Source organism: Haliotis asinina, chromosome 9 (assembly GCF_037392515.1).
Source record: "Haliotis asinina isolate JCU_RB_2024 chromosome 9, JCU_Hal_asi_v2, whole genome shotgun sequence".
Lineage (NCBI taxonomy): Eukaryota > Metazoa > Mollusca > Gastropoda > Lepetellida > Haliotidae > Haliotis > Haliotis asinina.
Window position 1 is genome coordinate 52,222,642 of NC_090288.1, and position 19,835 is coordinate 52,242,476.

The 19,835-nt window shown below is 39.7% G+C and overlaps 3 protein-coding genes across 3 annotated transcripts; 1 reads left to right on the top strand and 2 right to left on the bottom strand.

Moving 5' to 3' along the window:
• Positions 1 to 3,715: 3,715 nt before the first annotated feature.
• On the bottom strand, positions 3,716 to 4,632 carry LOC137295768 (uncharacterized). Its single transcript, XM_067827306.1, has 3 exons — positions 4,566 to 4,632; positions 3,934 to 4,323; positions 3,716 to 3,780 (listed from the first exon to the last, which is right to left on the bottom strand). The coding sequence occupies exons 1-3, from the start codon at positions 4,630 to 4,632 to the stop codon at positions 3,716 to 3,718; spliced, it is 522 nt and encodes a 173-aa protein (XP_067683407.1).
• A 2,949-nt stretch (positions 4,633 to 7,581) lies between these two features.
• Positions 7,582 to 10,834, bottom strand: LOC137295897 (small nuclear ribonucleoprotein F). Its single transcript, XM_067827465.1, has 4 exons — positions 10,701 to 10,834; positions 9,959 to 10,084; positions 8,945 to 9,009; positions 7,582 to 8,631 (listed from the first exon to the last, which is right to left on the bottom strand). Exons 1-4 carry the CDS (start codon positions 10,704 to 10,706, stop codon positions 8,562 to 8,564), a joined length of 267 nt encoding a protein of 88 aa, XP_067683566.1. The 5' UTR covers positions 10,707 to 10,834; the 3' UTR covers positions 7,582 to 8,561.
• Positions 10,835 to 10,997: 163 nt separating this feature from the next.
• Positions 10,998 to 18,334, top strand: LOC137295898 (mediator of RNA polymerase II transcription subunit 20-like). Its single transcript, XM_067827466.1, has 4 exons — positions 10,998 to 11,087; positions 13,543 to 13,688; positions 14,378 to 14,628; positions 17,039 to 18,334. Exons 1-4 carry the CDS (start codon positions 11,074 to 11,076, stop codon positions 17,273 to 17,275), a joined length of 648 nt encoding a protein of 215 aa, XP_067683567.1. The 5' UTR covers positions 10,998 to 11,073; the 3' UTR covers positions 17,276 to 18,334.
• Positions 18,335 to 19,835: the final 1,501 nt, after the last annotated feature.

Consider the following 19,835-nt stretch of genomic DNA (forward strand, 5'->3'; position numbering starts at 1 on the left):
CATATATGGGTGTATTTCAACAACGACGCCAGGATAAGCAACAACGAAAGTATATAACGCTTTTATTGTACAGATCACATATGCTCTAGGAGGGTACAAATGCATAAATCATCTACTGACATCATTATAAACGAAACCCTGTCATCAAAACTACTCAACCAATGGTAGGGGCGTACCTATTTGGCTTGCTATATTATTCATGTACATTTAGGGGGCTGGATTATCTTGTTTATGGGTTTGTCTAAACCTGCAACCGTGACAATTGTTTGGAAAACTGAAAGCTCTATGTTTTCACAATCTACTGCCATTTAATCTAGTCACCAGCTTAAGAACATTGGAGGGGCAAGGGTGCAGGTGACCCCTAGAATCTTCTCACTGATTTGTTTTGTGCATCAAACTTTTGGTATAACACTGTTTTAACGTGGATGGTGACCACATTATTTTGAAAAGTTAACTGCGGCCCTGGTTCCGGATGAAATCTCTGCATGGTGACACCATCGTCCATCACCCAGGAACATCTGACGGCAACGGAACGATTCGACATGTCTTTGAGTTTGCTGACGTTGAGAAATCAGCAAATTGACGAGCTTGTTACATATTTTATGTACAACTAATCGAAAATCCTTCCTCACATGACGTCACAGTAGTCGCTGCGGTGCTCTGGCGACAGTTACGTACATGGTGATTTCGTTGGCGGGCGGAAGAGAAGCAGACAACTTTTGGGCAACTTTTAATTGCTTGATATTCATTAACCACACGTTCTTTTAAAGAACGAAATTGGCGTTCCGCTTAAGACTACCCACAAGTGTTTCGTATGTTATGGTTAACAGAGTATAAAAAAAGCATGATTTTATTCGTTCATTAAATATACACTTTGTTTAATCGTTTCTTGTGCTTGAACAATTCTGTCAGATTAGAATTCTTGTAGTCGGCGAGTTCATGTGAAATTCAATAACCGTGTAAATAACATTCTGTTTAATTTAACGACGTGTCGATGTGGAGTCTAACACCCGTAGAGCAGAAATGCGCTAAACACAGTTTAGTGAGTGAGTTTTATTTTTACGCCGCATTCAGCAATATTCCAGCAATATGACGGCGGCCTGTAAATAATCATATCTGGATCAGACAATCCAGTGATCAACAGCATAAGCATCGATCTGCGCAATTAGGAACCGATGGCATTTCACTCACTCACTAACTCACTCACTCAAATGGCCAAATGGCTACAACGTGTTACATGAACTGTTCGTGACCAGTCTTTGTTTCTCGACAACCAGTATACGTTTCGGTGTGTAGCCATGACGTGCACAATCAAAGACACTTGTACAAACAATTAGGAAACAAAAGTCATTCTGATAGAAAAATAGACACATTTATTTATGTGCAACACCCGTGCACATCTGGCAGAATGAAAACAAAACAACATAGTATTTTAATCACAAAAGAGGCTGATGGGTAAATTAACGACTTTTGTCGCATGCAGATCCAGATGATCGATATATGTGTGATACTGGTGTCCTCGGAACACAACACTGGAGACGTGATACTGGGATATTTGGAAAAACAACATTTGAGAGGTGACACTGGTGTCTTTGAAACCCAACACTAGATGTGTGATACTGGGATATTTGGAACACAACACTTGAGAGGTGACACTGAGATCTTTGGAACCCAACACTAGAGATGTGATACTGGGATATTTGGAACACAACACTAGAGAGGGACACTGGTGTCGTTGAACAAAAACTATAGAGGTGACATACTAATTAGGGTCACAACACTAGAGATGTGATACTGGGATATTTAGAACACAACACTGGAGAGGTGACATTGGTGTCACAGGAACAGAACACTAGAGATATGTTACTGGGATATTTGGAACATAACAGTAGCGAGGCGACACTGGTGTCTTTAGAACACACAACTAGAGATTGATGCGTGGATATAAGGAACACACGGTGACACTGGAGTCTTTGGAACAAAAACTACAGGGTCGAAACAGGTGTCATGGGGACACAACACTAGAGAGGTGATACTGGGGTCTTTGAAACACAACACCAGAGAGGTGACAATGGTGTCTTTCGAACAAAAACACTACAGAGATGTTGCTGGTGTCTTTGGAATACAGCACGAGAGAAATGACACTGGTGTTTCTTGGAACACAACACTACAGATGTGACACTGGGATATTTGGAACACAACGCTAGAGATGTGACACTGGTGCCTTTGGAACACAACACTAGAGAGGTGATACTGGGGTATTTGGAACACAACACTAGAGAGGCGATACTGGGCTCTTTGGAACACAACACTAGAGATGTGACACTGGTGACTTTAGAACACAACACCATAGAGGTGATACTGGGCTATTTGGAACCCAAGACTAGAGAGGTGACATTGGTGTCTTTGGGATACAACACTAGAGATGTGATACTGGGATATTTGGAACACAACACTAGAGGGGTGACACCGGTGCCTTTGGAATATAACACTAGAGATGTGATACTGGGCTATTTGGAACACAACACTAGAGAGGTGACTCTAGTGTCTTGGGCCCACCGCACTAAAGAGGTGATACTGTTTTCTTGGACAACTGCACTAGAGAGGTGACACTGGTGTCTTGGGAACACCGCACTGGAGACGTGATATTGCTGTCTTAGGAAGACACACAAGAGAGGTAATACTGTGGTACTTTGGAACGCTAGAACACTGGAAGTGACACCAAGAGACCATCACCACGCAAGAAGATGCCTCTCCCATCGAGAATTCTCCGCCAGACTCAAAATAAGCAAGCATGTACTGCCGCCTTCCCTAACACCTCATCTACCTTTTCCATAACACACCACCCACCACTTCCATAACACCTCAACATCCCTCACTTTCATTTCACTTACCACTTCCAAAACACCTCGCCTAACCACTAACACGTCCCTTCCACAACACCTCACACACCCCTCTCTTTTACCTTACCTGCCACTTCCTCGACATCTCACCTACCACTTGCACAACACCTCACTCATCACTTTCCTAACACCTCACACATAGGTCTTTCACCTCACACACCACTTCCCAAACAACTCACACACCACTTCCCAAACAACTCACACACCACTTCCCAAACAACTCACACACCCCTTCAATATCACCTCACCCACCAGTTCCATAACACCCCACACGCCCCTCTCTTTCATAAGTCCGACCTGTACAGTCAGCCTCTCCGACCTTCACGGTAATACCTCAGAATTCAGCTATCTATCATATATAGACCACTACTCTATCACCATGGTAACTTCAGACATTGCTGTGAATCACATGTGATATTAACGATTAGACCTGTCAGACACACATCAAAAAGGTAAAATAAATTGCTCCCGTTAAAAGATGTGAGTGTTCCTGCTGTTCTGGACAAATGGCATTAGTTATAATCACTGAACAGTCCTGAACATGCTAACAGCTAGAGATCTTTGATGCAAATCAACACCTATCTAATGAAATGACACCACTAGTGGGTGTCCAAACAATGTCTCAAAGGCGTTTTTACCCATCAGCCTCGGAATATATGCATCTCATCTAAAGATGACCGGGAGGTTCTTGCAGAGAGAGAAAATGTTCATTCGGTATTACTTCAATCAGGGTCAAGGCCGTTAGTGGAGGACATATGCATGGGTCTTTAAAGGATGAGGGAAACTGCCGATGACCAATAAGGAAAAAACATTTACAGCATGAAGCCAGCCTTCATGCCCCCGAAGATGCCCTTCTTCTTGGCCTTGTCATGTTTGGCTGAAAGAAAATATGAGGATGTGAGCCCCTGACATGATTCAGTTCGGTTAATGGTTAAGTTTCAAGTCCATTAACACCGACACACAAATTATGCTAAAATATCTGGATCGATTTCTAATGGGGTTTAGCTAACATAGCATCCTTATTTCTTACCTTGAACGGTGTCGGCATCGGAGGCTGCAACAGCAGCTGCAGCGTCTTCATCCTTGGGGAGGTCAGTACCAGCTGCAGCAGCCTGTGCCTTCTCCATTGCAAGAGCTGCAGCTGCTCTCTCCTTCTCTAGTGCAGCATACGTATATGCCTTCTCTAATGCTACGTCCTCCAGTCTATGGACTTCCAACGTTGCAGGCAACCCAGCGTTCTTAGAGGAATATGCCGACACTCTCTCGGCTTCCATGGCAGCAAAAAGCAGGGCCTCTTTCCAGGCAGCATATGCAGCGTCTGCTGCAGCAGTAGCAGCCTCGGCCTTCTCCACAGCAGCGGCGACGTACGCCTCGGCGGCTTGCTGATCTGCCTCTCGCTTTACCATCTCTTGTCTCTGATCTGCTGGTGGGAAACGAGCTTTATTATTTCATAGAGAGTGTATTTTCACTGATACAGTAATGGATACATAAAGACGAACAAATGTTTCGTTGGAGGAGTTCCGTGACGACGTTAACAGCACCGATGCCCATGATGTAAATACACGTATTCCACTGTCCAGAACTGACCACAGACCGCCTTCATGTAGTTTGAATATAAACACCACAAACATAAATTGCCTAAGATGTTGAAATAATACCTACCATCGCGGTGTTTGAGGTATCTCTGAAATTCATACACGGCAAGAGCCAGACCGTGAAGGAAGATCATCCTGCTCTTAGTGCTGTGGGAAAACAAAACGAAATATGCATGTTATCATTCCAAAGTGATACATTCTCTTATTTTGGAAATTCAGTGACTTACTTTGGAAATATAAATACTATTTTAATTTTAGGATAATAATGAAACAGAAGAATCACACAAGGATCACACACTATAGCGAAATAAACACCTTTCAATACCTATTCATTGTGTAACGCACTAGAAATTGACATTGAAGCTGGCTGTCTATACTGACGGTGCACAAAGGACAATATTTACTGAAATGAACACACATGCAATATGGGAATGAGTGGGTTAGTTAAGTTTTACGCCACTTTTAGCAACATTCCAGTAACGCCGTGTGGCGCTGGGGTGACACAAGAAATGAGCTTCACACATTGTATCCACGTGGGGAATCGACCTCGGGACTTCAGCGTGACGTGCGAACGCTTAACCACATGGCTACCACACTGCTCTTCATCCATGCATGCAGTAAAACAATGCAATTATCTGTACCAACACACTGATGTACGATATTAACCTTAGAAAAAGACAACTTTTGTGTCAAATCACTGTTTGAAAAATCCGGGTTTAAAAATGACAGAAGCTGTCTTTGCCAGCAGATAGTTAAATGGGTTAACTTGTTCACCACAACTGGTGACGCGTTCGAATCCCTGATTGTAAGTGTAATCTGTAGAGATAAATTTGCTAAAGCTTATGTAAAAATAACCTGAATCGTTTAACCACTGGTATTCTACATAGTACGAAACTTGTTACCTACCTTGCCTCGACCAACTGATATGACGGCGTCTATAACGGCGTGGAACAACGGCGTCAGCAACAAAACGTCCGACTAAGGCGGCGACGCGCTGATAATGAAGGCGTAACTATGCGGGGTTGTTTATGACGTCACTTCCCACATTACGGAGCAACCATTGAATGACGGTGAATATTTTACACCAGTTCGAATTTGGCTAATAAACAACAAAACCCATCCCTTCATCACAAAGTAATGTACTCACGTCAGGGAAATTAGGATCTGAATCGACCGGTACAGCACAAAAGTGAACCTAAACCCGCATTTGACGTATGCAATTGGGAAACACAAACAGCTAATTTTCTTGATTTTTCTGTTATTGTTAGTGAATGAATGAGTGAGTTTAGTTTTACGTCGCTTTTGCTAATATTCCCGCAATATCACGACAGGGGACACCAACATTAAGCTTCAGTTATGGGTCTTCGGTGTGACGGACGAACGCTTTAACGCCCTGAGAGTCAAAACTCGGCATCCAAGGGTTAACCAATTGCTTACCCCACCACCGGCGAATAAAAATATCTACTTATTCATTAATTTATCTTCTGGGATGGGATTGGGAAGGGTAAAGGCAGAAAATATTACACTCAGTATTTAAAGATAGTGTTTTAGAGGTATCGGGTGGTGGGGTAGCCAAGTGGTTAAAGCATTCACTCGCAACGCCGAAGATCCTAGTTCAGTTCCCCTCATGGGTGTAATGTGTAAAGCTAATTCCTGGTGTCCCCCGCCGTGATGTTGCTGGAACACTGCTAAAGGCGGTGTGAAAACCATGCTCACTCACTGTTATACATTGTACCTGGAGATTCAGTAAGGGGCAGTAGGCTAGCATTGGCGGATCCAGCGGTGTGATAAGATGAGGTGACTTATAATCACATTGAAGCATGCATAAGGAGAATTATTGTCACGAGGACACCAACAATGTATTTGATGATCACACTCTGCCTGGCCCCTACTTCTACGTTGTATGACTGATGTTGCAACATTCCAATTCAGTCTTAACTTTCGAATCAAATAAGAGTTACCTTTCCTTTTTGACTGTGTCAAAATGGTGGCAAGCACCTAGCTGCACTCGGCACAGCGAAGACGTGTATATATGTCTTTGGTACAAGTTAAATCATTTTATACAAAGGTTGCCAGGATGCTTTGTTTGATACTTTGAAAATATTTATGTACGTTTACAAATTGTTAACTGTGTCACTTTCATTTTCATATTTTAAGTATAATTTTTTTGGTCATAACTGGACTACCAAACCTTTGTCCCAAATTTGCCACCCTTCTCCAGCTGTGAACGTATAGTGACAAACTGACTTGTTTATACTTTTACTTTGCACGCTTTAATATGTATAGTAAGTGAATAGTTTTTTTAAGTATTAAGAAATGTGCAGCAACTAAATGAAGTTCTTGACAAACGGCTCATATTTTCTCCTTAATACCATTATCATAAGAAGTGAATCCTGACCATCATCTGATGAGGCCAAAGGTTGGAGTGAGTGATTTTAGTTTTACCCAGCTTTTAGAAATATACCCACTGTACCCATATGAGACTGGTGTCTTTACCCACTGTTACCCCTACTGTTGTTTTTGAAGTGTGAAAATGCTCCATGTGTGGTCAATGTGAAAAACTGAACTAATTCTCCTAGGTTTAGTAAATGCTGAGTGCCACTAATCACACCAGGCACTCAGGAATATCCAGTGTTAACTCTCATTATCCTTGAGTTCTGAACACAAAGTGCTTGTCATAGTGCAAATGTACAAAACTGTATACAATAGATCTCAAATAACTCACAAACTTGACATTGTGACCTGGTATTGTTTGATGTAATACTAAGAGTTTACAGACAGGATCTCAAAATACTCTGTTTCGCCTTTTGTATTTAAAGTCTGAATGTCCCGGCAGAAAATACTTACTGCTTAAGTTCACTGAAGAATGTTTCTTAATCTACCTCATGTAGCCTTACCAGCTAACAAGCCCTACTTTTTCAAATCTTTGAGTTGATGACACACATTGCACTTAGAAGTTAAAGAACACTTGATTTTGTAACATTTTATGTAGTTCTAGATCCAGCGCTAGCACATAACACAGACATGCTGAACTTTTTCAAGTCAAGATGTCCAGCTGCTCTTAATCAACAACAAAGACATACTTTTAAATCGACATTCTTTATCTTTCATTAAAAAAAATTACAAGTTCAAGATACGCATCTGAAACAGGTACATTTTGTATCCTGAAATACATGATACAATACCTGAAACAATAAAGACAGGGCAGTGATGTGAAGCCTCGACAAATACACCTCCTTAGTGGTACTTGTACTGATCCACCAGTATAAGAAACACCATCTTGAAACATGCCCTGGTCAATGTTCAACAACAACCCTGGATTCGGTGAAGTTAACTGGTGAAATATTTTAATCATGGAACCTCTTAAATGTTGAACATTTGGGTTATACAATTACCTCCTGACTTTCAGGTTCACTTCCCAACACAGGGCCTGACCACACCCTCAAGGCCAAAATAGATTAATTATTAGACTTTCATGAAATCTTACTGCATAGCAAGTTTTTTATGCTACCAGCAAACATGTAAAACAATACCACTATTTGTGATTATAGCTATTCTTAAATTGTTGGTGGATACAACAAAGCTTTCTTTTTATTCTTCCTATTCTTAACTTTTGAGTAGTATCTACAGTTTTCACAGTCCAAGGCATCTGTGTACTATGACTGTTGATAAATATGCTAGTGAAGCATGAATGTTCAAAGGGATTTGGCCTATTTATCTACTAACAAATGGAAAGAACAAACATGGCATGTTTCCTTTTCTGCATGTGAAATAATTATGTGTGATGACATAGGCAATGACAATCGTCTTAAATAATTCCATACAGCATGATTCACACTGGTTTGAGAAACAATATACATGAAACAAACTAATGATTGATGACAGGCTTTGTCCACACAGTCTTTGTAGAGGTGAACTCCATGAATCGATGTGGATTTAAACACAATGGCAGATGACAAAACCCTGCAGGAATGATTGGTGGCTGGGTCAGTCCAACACCTAGATGGAACATTGTTCCAGACCGGGCACAGTGTTCAAGTCCATTTCATATCCATTCCCTGTTTTATAAATCCTTCATTTCCCCCTCTTCTTCTTCTTCTTCCACTCCCCGGATGTACAACACATTGTTGCATCTGCAAGAAAACACATCAGCTAATTTTTCATTTCTCAATGAAGGGACCTTACTTATCTTAGGAACATAAATTTCCTAGTGCCTTTAAGATAAATTCAATCCTAACAAGCTTGTGCTTATGAAATGCAAACTTAATGACACAGACAAAACTAACCTGGTAAAAATAATGTTACTGGACACAAGCATTAAAAAATTATTTGTGTCTGACTGCTTAGTTGATAAGTCACTGTAACCAAACTTCAATTATTTCAATTAATCAGACAACCACTTCATTATGACCCAAACAGTCTTGTCCATATCTAGGAATGTGTTACCTGATGAGAACCTCTCCCAAGTTGCCAGCTAATGCACCATCAATATATTCTTCTGTGTTGGCCAACTGAAACAAAGGAAAAATGTCTCAGTGACATTTTTATAAATACCAAACTCGTAACTATGTAAACATATTGAAAATGCTGAACATGTGTTGACACAGTCCAATCACTAACGCCAATTCTTTTTTACTGTGACAAGTCATAATTTGCTAATTTAAATTAGCCAACTTGCCAAGTCTCTAAATTATGCGAGCGAGTTCAGTTTTACACCGCACTCAGCAATATTCCAGCTATATGGTAGCGGTCTGTAAATAATTGAGTCTGGACCAGACAATCCAGTGATCAACAACATGAGCATCAATCTGAGCAATTGGAACCAATGACATGTGTCAACCAAGTCAGCGAGCCTGACCACCTGATCTCGTAAGTCGCCTCTTAAGACAAGCATAGTTGTCTTTTATGACAAGCAAGGGTTGCTGAAGGCCTATTCTACCCCGGAACCTTCACGGGTCCAAAATTAGGCATGAAAGCCAAGAGGTCCTTGGCATGCACAAATTCTAGAGCAGTAAACCTGAAGTTCCAACACTTCAATATGCTGGTTACTACGTTAGTATGGATGAATACTGCATCAAAGTTTGCTCTTATAACAAACTCATCTCCTTGTAATTGAAAACCTATACCATGTTGTGAGTAGGTATGGTTGTACACTGCTTTTAGCTGTACTATGCCAAAATCATGACAGGGGACACTAGAATTAGAAATGATTTTCACACATTGTATCCATGTGTGGAAAGGAACCTGACTCTTTGGTATGACAAGCAAACAGTTTAATCCTGGCTAAACTACCACCCTATTATGTGAAGACTGTCTTGGAACATCATGGCCTTTACTGATAACAGACAATAATTACCCTAGTCTTGACGTAAAGTTGCTGGGTACATGTTTTCCTATCACACTCACAGAATTCCACATTTCAAGTTGTATGCAACTTCATATGAATATGTGTGTGTATACCTGTAGGTTCATGTAGCCATCCACTGACACTAAATAGCCCTTGTACTCCATTCCCCATTTGAGTTTCACCATCACTGGCTTGCCTGTTAAACCATTCAGGAAAGGTTTGGGGTTCATAGGAAGAGCCTGCAAAGTAAAAATGTCAGATATGATCTTCTCTCAAAACATGTTTGTGTTCAGTGACATCACAACACAAATCTCTCCAGGATTTCATAAAATTCCCATTTCAGCTGATCACATTTCACACATTTCGGTGCCATGTTCATTAGGACTTGGAGCATTGAAATTAATTGACTACATGGGTGAACAAATTATGACCACTTGAACTGCTTATGACATTTCAACATGAAAAGCCATGTTTACACTCGGCTTACTCATCCATAAATGAAAGCAGAAGTAAAGGATAATTCCCAAAATCTGTGAAACATGGAAGAAGAACCTGATCCTGTGCAAAATGTTCTTTGACGGATCAAAGTTCGACATATGGTTTATTATGTTCATGGAAACTAATAGAAGCCAAAAAGGTCAGGCGTCATTTTCATAAAGAAAAGAATTGCAGCCATGCATATTTCCGGTAAATGGAAATTGTTCTATAAATCAGAAACGAAGGAAATCACGCACATTGTTAGACGGGCGCCTTCCAGTTCTAAATCAATTCAGTCAGACTGGGTGTTTCGAAACAACTCATCACTTAACTAATCATATTTAGTTCAGGATGGATGAAATACATGGAAATGCTTACAGCCATTGTGTGTGTTTTGAGTTGTTTTGCTCAGTTGATAAAGGTCCTCCAAACTCGAAACCAATTTTCTCCCGGCAAAGCGTGGTCTCTACGAAAACGTCATGCGCACTCCTACTTCCGGTTAAATGTATAAACTGAAATGTATATACATTTTCTGAATAAATGCCACTTCTTTAAATATGTGCATGGTTTACAAAGACTTGGTGATAAATAATTATTCGTTTCCCATAATGTCTAAGTAAAGTCCCCAAAGCATACATTCAGTGTATTTGTCAAAGGTTTTACACATTTTCGTTCGTTTCTGTTATCGTATTCCAGTTTGTGATCAATCAACATGGCGCTGCCCTGAAGTCTCCTCACTCAAGTGAAAACAATGGGAGTTGTATGGTGTGTATGTGCGATGTTGAAGGAGTAGATAGAAAGTCAACGATAGTCCTTTTAGTGTATCCCAGTTAATGATTTTCCCCTAATGATTCACTGGCTGGAATGATTAATATCACAAGCTGATAAATGGTGTCTTTCTTTCTCTAATCCAATTTGAATTTGCATCTCTTGCTTCTCATAATCTCAAGTTATTGGGTGAAGACAGAGACCATTTACCGGTATTGGGGCCCCGGTATTTGGTATCTGGTGAAAACAAGGCAGAAATGATAATGATAACAACTTCACTATCATACATGTGTATGACGATTTTTCTCAAGTTATTTACTCATGCTACCCGATGTGACCCGATGTGAGAGGATACAAAGCAATATATGCACTGCATTTTTATAAACATTGTAATGAAGATGTGGTTTTAAACCCAAAGTCACTGTGTCACTTTGACATTTGGTATTTGATTGGCTGAATGGTATTCGATTCACTGAAATTGCAAAGCTATTCGCTGTGTATTGAAATGTTCAAATATCACACATAGTTGTATTATTGCGTTGTCAGTATTGGTGATTTTATTCAAATCATACTGTGATGTAAAATCTGAATGACATCACAAATGAGGAGTTCCTGAGGTTACCTTGGGAACCAGCTGACACTACACTGCTGTACCCATACCTGATGTCAATGAGTGGTGATAGTAAAACCCATGTGGGCCTTTTGGTTTACTTTTGCATTTACAATGTCGATAAACATCATGTGTTGGCCAGTTTCTTGTTGTTTCTCTGAGTATTTGAAGCACAGGAATATGAATTGCAATAACACCCGGAAATTGGCCAACACATGATGTTTATCTCCAAATTGTAAGTGTCTGCTATCACTCTAATTAGGGAAGCCAGAGATGTGCTGGTTTACACAGAAGAGAAGGTTACCTGATGCAGTAGTACAGACAGGAGAGGGCTTTCACAACAGCCTAATGTTTAATGAGTTCACTGTTGGCACTGAGGATAAAAACATTTAAGAAATAGTCAGTAGACATGTCAGTGTTAGTAAGGCTATGATCTGTTTACCATACTTCAAAAAGTATGAATTTGCAGAAACAGACAAAAAATATAATCAAATACCTTTCATAAATTACTTTCATGGGGAACCAGTCAACACCAACCAAGACAAACAACTGGATCACTCATAACTGAAAAAGCCAAACTGTACCCAAAGAAAATATATACTATTTGAAGCGATTGTTTGTACTCTAAACTGCACCAATGACCTAATGAAATCACATGCAATGATAAAGAAATACTGTTTGAGACAGGGCACATGTTGAGGTGGTGTTATTATGAACTAATCGCTGAAAATATTTTTAGTAGTTTCAGTCACATCAGAAAAGTATCTGTTCAACGAATTAGGCGTGTTCTCATGTATAAGATTTTGTTGAAGTGTGTTTGCAAATGTTAGTAATCACTGACCATTTTGACCGTGTCAACATCTTGTTCCTCCAACGGATTCTAGCCCTACTTATTTAATACTAAAATGACAATATATCACCTCAGTCAATTCAGAAATGTTGGAAATGTGATAGTCCAAGGAATAAATTTCTGTTAAAGAGGTTTAATAAGTTTTGTTCTAATATGAGAAAAATAGATGTTTTATCATTAAATACAGTCAAAACTGGTTAAACATTATCTGGTTGTGACCATGAAATGAAAGGGTATGGGTTACATGTCATCTTGGTTTGGGTACAGCTTGAGCAAAAAGGTACCAATGCGCCAAAATAGGTACAGATCTGACAAGAATTTCAAGTCAAGTCAGTTGTATATTGTTAACAAATATCAGTTGCCATGGATCGTGTCTTGACTGTGTCCTGGAACCCTATCATATTATGGCTCTCAACCACTCTCTTCAGTACCATGTTAGGAAATATGTCAACTGACAATTGAGATAAAAATACAGCAAACCCAAATGTAATTAGCAGATCTGACTTCTGAATCTGTGAATTTAGACATTTTACATGGTCAAACAGAAGGTATTGTTGTAAATATGTTTCAAATGCTTCCACATGTGAACTTCATATGATTTGTTTTCCAATGCATGTGTCATGGTGCCAAGTATTGTGATTCATAGTAAGTTTATACCACATAAACCCAATGTCAGCAATAGAGCAGTCAGCTGGAAGTGTGCATTACCAACATGGCAGCAGGTAGATTGCTTGGCGATTATTGCCCTCAAATTAACAGTCTTCCATGTGTATATATTCAAAATTATTTAACACACTGATAAACCTTAATGGTGCAAATACACTGAATGCAATGAATTTGCTTATTAATATCTGTATGTTGGAGTATAGGCATTTTTGATATTGCTCGATTATTTACAGACTGCCACCATATAGCTGGAATATTGCTGAGTGCGGCGTAAAACTAGATTCACTCACTCACTCACAACAGAGACCATGTGTTCCTCTTTACAGCGTGTACCTGTACCCAGTGCCGGAGGGGAAGAGTGGTCAGCAAGTAGTGGACACACTTCAGCGACAGACAGAGCAGCTTGGAGCAGTGAAGGCAGGCAATTTCTGTGTGGACTGTGAAACATTCCAATCTACTTTCCAGCAAGGAGGTATGGTCAAAAGATTAATACATGAAACTTTCTATTAGAGTGAATGTTATGGAACACAGCTCTTTGCATAAGGGGTTGGTATATCATGAAATCGTGATCAGACAAACTAGTGTTTGATTAATTCAGCAACTATCATCACCGTCTGGCTTTAGTGGTGTATTATAACAGAAGGGCCAAGTCTGACAATATGTCTGCTTAGTCCTCACATGAGACATTGTTAAGGCAAGTACAGCTGAACGGGAACTTTATCTGGGCTGCAACATTAGGGTTGCAACAATACATTATGTTTACATTATGTATAACAGGTTTGTATGAGTCCCACTTTGATAAATAATTGGTGATTTGAAGTAGAAAATACACTTTCTTTAATAAATTTGTGAGTCTTTTATTGTAATCACCATAAATAATCAACTGAATTCATGAAGAGATACAGTTCAATTCACTTGATTACACTATAAGTTGTTCACTGGTCAGGATGGGGCACATGTTGAATCTATTATCATCGTAAACCAACTGCGTAGATGGATGTTAATGCAGTATATAACTGGATTGTCTGGTCCAGACTCAATTATCTTCATATCAACGCTATATTGCTGGAATACTGAGTTTTGCATTAGACATCAAACAAACAAATCATATACCAAATAATATACTCTGAAAGTTTGAGCAATCATGGATTATGATTTCAGCCCAACAGAAACAGTTGAGCATCCTTCACAACAGTGAGTATCCAGCCACGTGTTTCGCCATCTTGGATTCAGGGACGAGTCTAGTGGCAGATGATCTGTTTGATGGGCTGGTGCAGAAGCTCAAGAACTACTACCAGCAAAGGAAAGGATTCAAGATTGAATCGAAGGGACAGAGATATGAGTTGGGGGACTTCGTCATAAAGATAGGCTCTGTGACACTGACATCAAATTTCAAAGGAATTTTAGTTGAGGTAAAGTTAGGAACATTTTGTAAGCTGTTTGTTCACTAAAGGTTCAAATTTGTCATGAGATCTATTATTATCTATGAAAGTTGTTCATTTCATTAATTATGAAGACCCATGGGTTAAACAATGGTCAGCATCATATATTTTCCATATGTCGCAGGTTCAGGACAAACCTTATGTCTGAGACAAATAAGAGGAGACAGAGTTGCTTTAGAAGCTGTTTATTTACCTGTAAGGCCAGACCAATTGTATTTCTTGTTTTAGGGATTTTTCTCCTCAGAAAGCCTAAAGGCAGGAGAGAAAAAAAATAACTGAAAAAATCACCGGTCAAAGCAAAACCCACACAAGTCTCTATGTTAGTTTGTTTATTTTGTTTATATCAACTAAAAATAAGTTGAGTTTAGGTTTCATACTGATTTCAAGAGTATTTCACTAATAACACATTAATATAACGATTTAATTTTTTTGAGTGGAGAAAATTAATTTATATTTTTTGTTTTATTCTTGAAAAAAATCTGAAGGGAGGATCTTTCAAAGTAGACATGAAATTGGTCTGGCCTAATTAGAAGAGGTGAAAGTATGAATTGTTGATATCTGTCTGGCACCTTCTGTTGTCCGTCACTGTCAAAAGCCTGTGAATTATAACCCATGTTATTAAAAAGCACACCGATCAATTGCAATCTAACTCGAAAACTAATAAACATGTAATACTCTATGAAATGCCCATCCTAGTCGAAACATCAGACCATCTCTTAGTGTTTTGCGGAATTTATGTCCTTAAGATTCATGGATCTGCTTTTGTGCCAACGGACTATACCTGTGAATCAGATACTGGTAGCACATGCAACTCCTTTTTATTTGATAGCTGAGCGGCAACCGTAGGACAGAATAAAGAAGAAATATGGCTGTCGGTGACACTTACAGTATGGTTCAAAATTATTGAGAATAGCTAAAGCATTTCATATTATTAAACGAGAACAAATCAGATAAAACTGAATGTATTGTGAAAGTGAACTGACCTTTTCATGTTGTGTAGGTAACAATTTAATATTTTATCAAGTCTCCTTGAGCTTCTCGGCACAGTCTAAGACGGGTAGGCATACTTCCTATCAGAGAGGTTAGTGTCTCGTGAGTTATGCTGTCCCACTATCGGACCACTTCTCTCTTCATGTCTTCAATTTTTGTCAACCCCTTTTGATTCACACATTCCTTCATCATCCCCCAAATGTTCTCAATGGGATTTAAGTCAGGACTATATGCAGGAAATGGTAATGCAGTCACATTTTTCTCCTGAAACCACTGCTTGGCATGTTTTGCGGTGTGTTTAGGATCATTATCTTGCTGCAAAATCTAGTCATTTCCATAAAACACATGTGCACTTTGAAGGAGAAAATTATCTAATATGTTAGTGTAGCGTTGACTTGTCAGATTTCCCTCAAACACACACAGCGGGGTCGTTCCTAATAAGGATATCCCTCCCCATACATGAAACTTTGGGCTGTATTTAGGTCGTCCATACAACGGTGCTGACGCAGACTTTGTCCATATTTTCACATTATTGGGATATACCCATATTGAGCTTTCATCAGTAAAAATCACATTTTCCCAGTCAAAGTTTTCATGTGCCAAACACCACTCAACACGCCTGTCTTTATGTTCTTGTTTCATGAGAGGAGAAGGAATTCCAGTCTTTTTCTCCCATCCAAGATCAATCAAATTACTTCTAACTGTAGATTTTGATACAACTGTTGATCCCCTTTCTATCATTTTATACCTGATGTTGGAGATGCTTGCCCTTTGCTTTTTAGACGCTAAAATTCCCAGCCAGACGCGATCTGAGAAGTCCAATTTTCTGGGTCTCCCTGCTCCTTTCTGGTGCCCAAAATCCTTTTCCTCTTTAAAATTGTTCCTAATCCTATACACAGTAGAAAGAGGAGTTCCTGTTCTCTCTGCCAATGTATTTACATCATCAATTCCTTGATTACACAACTCAAAAATCAACCTTCTTTTATCTTCAGCAGAGATTGTTGACAGTGCTGAGGAAAATGACGTCTGCTACAAATTCAGGGGAAGTAACTCTAATTGTACTATACTCAGTAGACCAAGATGAGTTACCTCCCTTATACCATTACTTTGTTTTAAGTATCAGTGAATCAGTTGAGGTGTTAGGATAGCCCAAAGTAAGAAGAAAAATTCTCAATAATTATGAACCAGACTATATGCCTCTGAATAAATTTCCTTTGTGGTATTGGTATTGAACCTATTATTTATACATAGCAAAGAGGGTAAATATAATCTAAATACTGACAGATTTTGAATGCACAGGACTGAGAAGTGAGTTTAGGTTTGGTGCTGTGTGTAGCATATTTCAGTATCATTCTGTGTGGGTTGACTAAGGTTGTGTACTGTGTTGCAGGTGGAGTACTGTCCATGTGTCGTCCCCAACGACTGCTGGAACCTGATGAAAGAGCTGCTACAGAGCATCTTAGGGAGCAGCATTACAGACAACCCACCATCTTACCTCAAGTCCAAGATGGACAGTTTGTACACCACAACCGATACTATGAGTCAGTACCTGGAACACTTCAACAACATCCGGAAGTCAGCATCAACAACAGGGTCGACAACACCGCCGACTATGATATCACGGTAGAATGCCGCACATTTCTGAGGATTTCTGTGCAGTATATGCTTTAAATGGTGTCCACTTTGGTGACTGGTTGGTTAAATACAGTTAATGCAACTATTGCAGGCAAAGCTGGAAGACAAAGAAGATTGAGCCTGTTGTCAAAGCACATCAGCGTTCCCTTATATTGAAGTTAAAAACTGTGGTTAGGACTGTGACCCATTGGATGTCTTGATGTACCCTGTGGCTCATTCAACAACAGATCTACCCGTGAAGGTCGCGGGGTAGAAAAGGCCTTCAGCGATCCATGTTTGCCATAAAAGGCGACTAACTGGATCAGGTGGTCAAACTCCCTGACTTGGTTGACACATGTCATTGGTTCCCAATAGCACAGATCGATGCTCATGTTGTTGATCACTGGATTGTCTGGTCCAGACTCGATTATTTACAGACCGCTGCCAAATAGCTGGAATATTGCTGAGTGCAGCATAAAACTGCACTCACTCACTCACTCACTCAACAACAGATCTCAGGACTACTCTGTGCCTGGGTGAAAGTTACATCATGAGATTTATCATCACCTTGGCAAAGATCGCATGTGGAATGGGTAGAATATATTCAAAACACATCACTTGATGCGAGATTTTCTTAAATTTGTCTTAGTGGGTGGGTAATGCAACACACAACCTTCCATCTTTCAGTTTCTTAACTTCCTTTTGTATTATGTTTGTAACATATTGTTCACGTGACTTTGAGAAGTATCAATTTTGATATCTGTCTGGTTTCCTGTGTATGGAGTTTGTATAAACTGATTTGGCACAGTTTCCATTGCAAAACACACAACCCAAAAAGAGTTGTATTGTGTATATTTGTGAAAAGTGGATTATTGTTGCGATACTATGTGGGGAGCACTATGTGACTTATTTCCCCTATATGGAAGCAGGTTGGATGAATGACATTTATAAGTCTGGTCAGATACAGATGCTGGATAAGTGAAACTCGCTGTCTTGGTATTTGTTAATATCTTGTGAATGAAGAAAGGATCAATGTAGTGGTGAATAAATACTTCTTATGTATTCACAAAAATGTTTGTCTTTTTCATAGTTTTAGAGCTGAATCCATATTGTTGATGAGATTCACTGAAGAATGTGTTTCTACATGATATAAGGAGTGAGTTTGGTTTTACACTGCTTTTAGCAACATTCCAGCAATATCACAACAGGGGCACACCAGAATTGGGCTTCACATTGAGGAATCAAACCCGGATCCTCAAAATGACAAGCCAACGCTTTAATACTAGGCTACCCACCATGGACCCCTATCATATAGCATCTTTCAGTGTCATTTGTAACATTGTGGGAATTAAAAGCTCAATATCCCATACTTTTGACAATTCCTTCCTCTGCCTGACTTACTATGGTGGGTTGTGATAAGGGCTGGCTCACTGACACACTCACTCAGCTCAACATGCTTTGTTGTCCTTTCAAACCAGCTGACCATTATGTGTTTTGAACCCTGAAAAGTGAACCAACGAAAGCTCTCAGAGGTAATAGTAGGTGTTAGGTGTTAGTATGACAATGGAATGGAAGGAGGGACCTTTCAGGGTACTGGATGGAGGCTGTATCTACCAGGTAGGCCAGGAAAAGGGTGACATGAGTGATAACCATGATGCTATAGTTACTGGGGTAGAAAGTGCAGAACATTTAGCCAAGACTTCCATGATCCTGTGTGGGCAGTGGGGTAGTCTAGTGGTTAAAGCGTGAACTTTGTAATGCTGTAGGCCCAGGAACCATTCACCACATGGGTACAATGTGTGAAGCCCATTTCAAGTGTCTCCTGTCATGATATTGCTGGAATATTGCTAAAAGCGTTGTAAAACTAAACTCACTCACTCACTCACTCCATGATCCAGTGGCAATGGCAAGATAACAGGTTGACCTTGAATGTGATAATTTCTTCATCAGAACCATACTCAACATCTTAGCTGCCCAAACCTGCTTCACTTGTTATTATGTACAAATATTGCTATATTGTTAACAGGGCTGATATAAATAGACCTTGAAATGGCAGTACGACTGTAATTGCTTTTTCCTTGTCAGTTGGTGCATTTTATAGAGCATGGGCATTCAGTGAGCATGGATTCACACCCCTTTTAGCAGTATCTGGTGAACACCAGAAATGGACTTCACACATTGTGTGAACCATGTGGGGAATCGAACCGTCGTCTGTGGATGAGGGAATGCTTTTGCCATCTGTTCAACGTCTCAGACCACAACGTTATCATGTGTACATTGAAAAGAGATAGTATACTTATTCTGCCGAACATTGATTGCATCTACCAGATTTCTTGGAAAAAAGCTCTGAAAACGGAGGCTATAGCAGCCTACAAAACGGCGATTAATGACGAACTGAAAAATATCAATATCAACGCCACGACGATGTTCAATCTTACTACAATTTTTTAGTCTACAACATCAATGAAGCTAGTAAAGAAACCTTGCCCAGCAAAGAGTTCTCACCACACTTGAAGCCCTATTGCAGCAAGGTTAAGTCACCATGACATAATGAGACACTTCCGGCACATGTG

Bases quoted from the DNA above. Each gene is read 5' to 3' on its own strand.
- LOC137295768 (XM_067827306.1), bottom strand. From the start codon at position 4,632: ATGATCTTCCTTCACGGTCTGGCTCTTGCCGTGTATGAATTTCAGAGA. The intron at 4,324-4,565 runs GTAGGTATTATT...TCCCACCAGCAG, and splicing joins ATACCTCAAACACCGCGATG to ATCAGAGACAAGAGATGGTA. The intron at 3,781-3,933 runs GTAAGAAATAAG...ATTTTCTTTCAG, and splicing joins CGATGCCGACACCGTTCAAG to CCAAACATGACAAGGCCAAG.
- LOC137295897 (XM_067827465.1), bottom strand. The intron at 9,010-9,958 runs GTATACACACAC...CCTTTGTTTCAG, and splicing joins ATGGCTACATGAACCTACAG to TTGGCCAACACAGAAGAATA. The intron at 8,632-8,944 runs GTAACACATTCC...GTTTTCTTGCAG, and splicing joins TTGGGAGAGGTTCTCATCAG to ATGCAACAATGTGTTGTACA.
- LOC137295898 (XM_067827466.1), top strand. The intron at 13,689-14,377 runs GTATGGTCAAAA...TTATGATTTCAG, and splicing joins ATCTACTTTCCAGCAAGGAG to CCCAACAGAAACAGTTGAGC. The intron at 14,629-17,038 runs GTAAAGTTAGGA...ACTGTGTTGCAG, and splicing joins TCAAAGGAATTTTAGTTGAG to GTGGAGTACTGTCCATGTGT.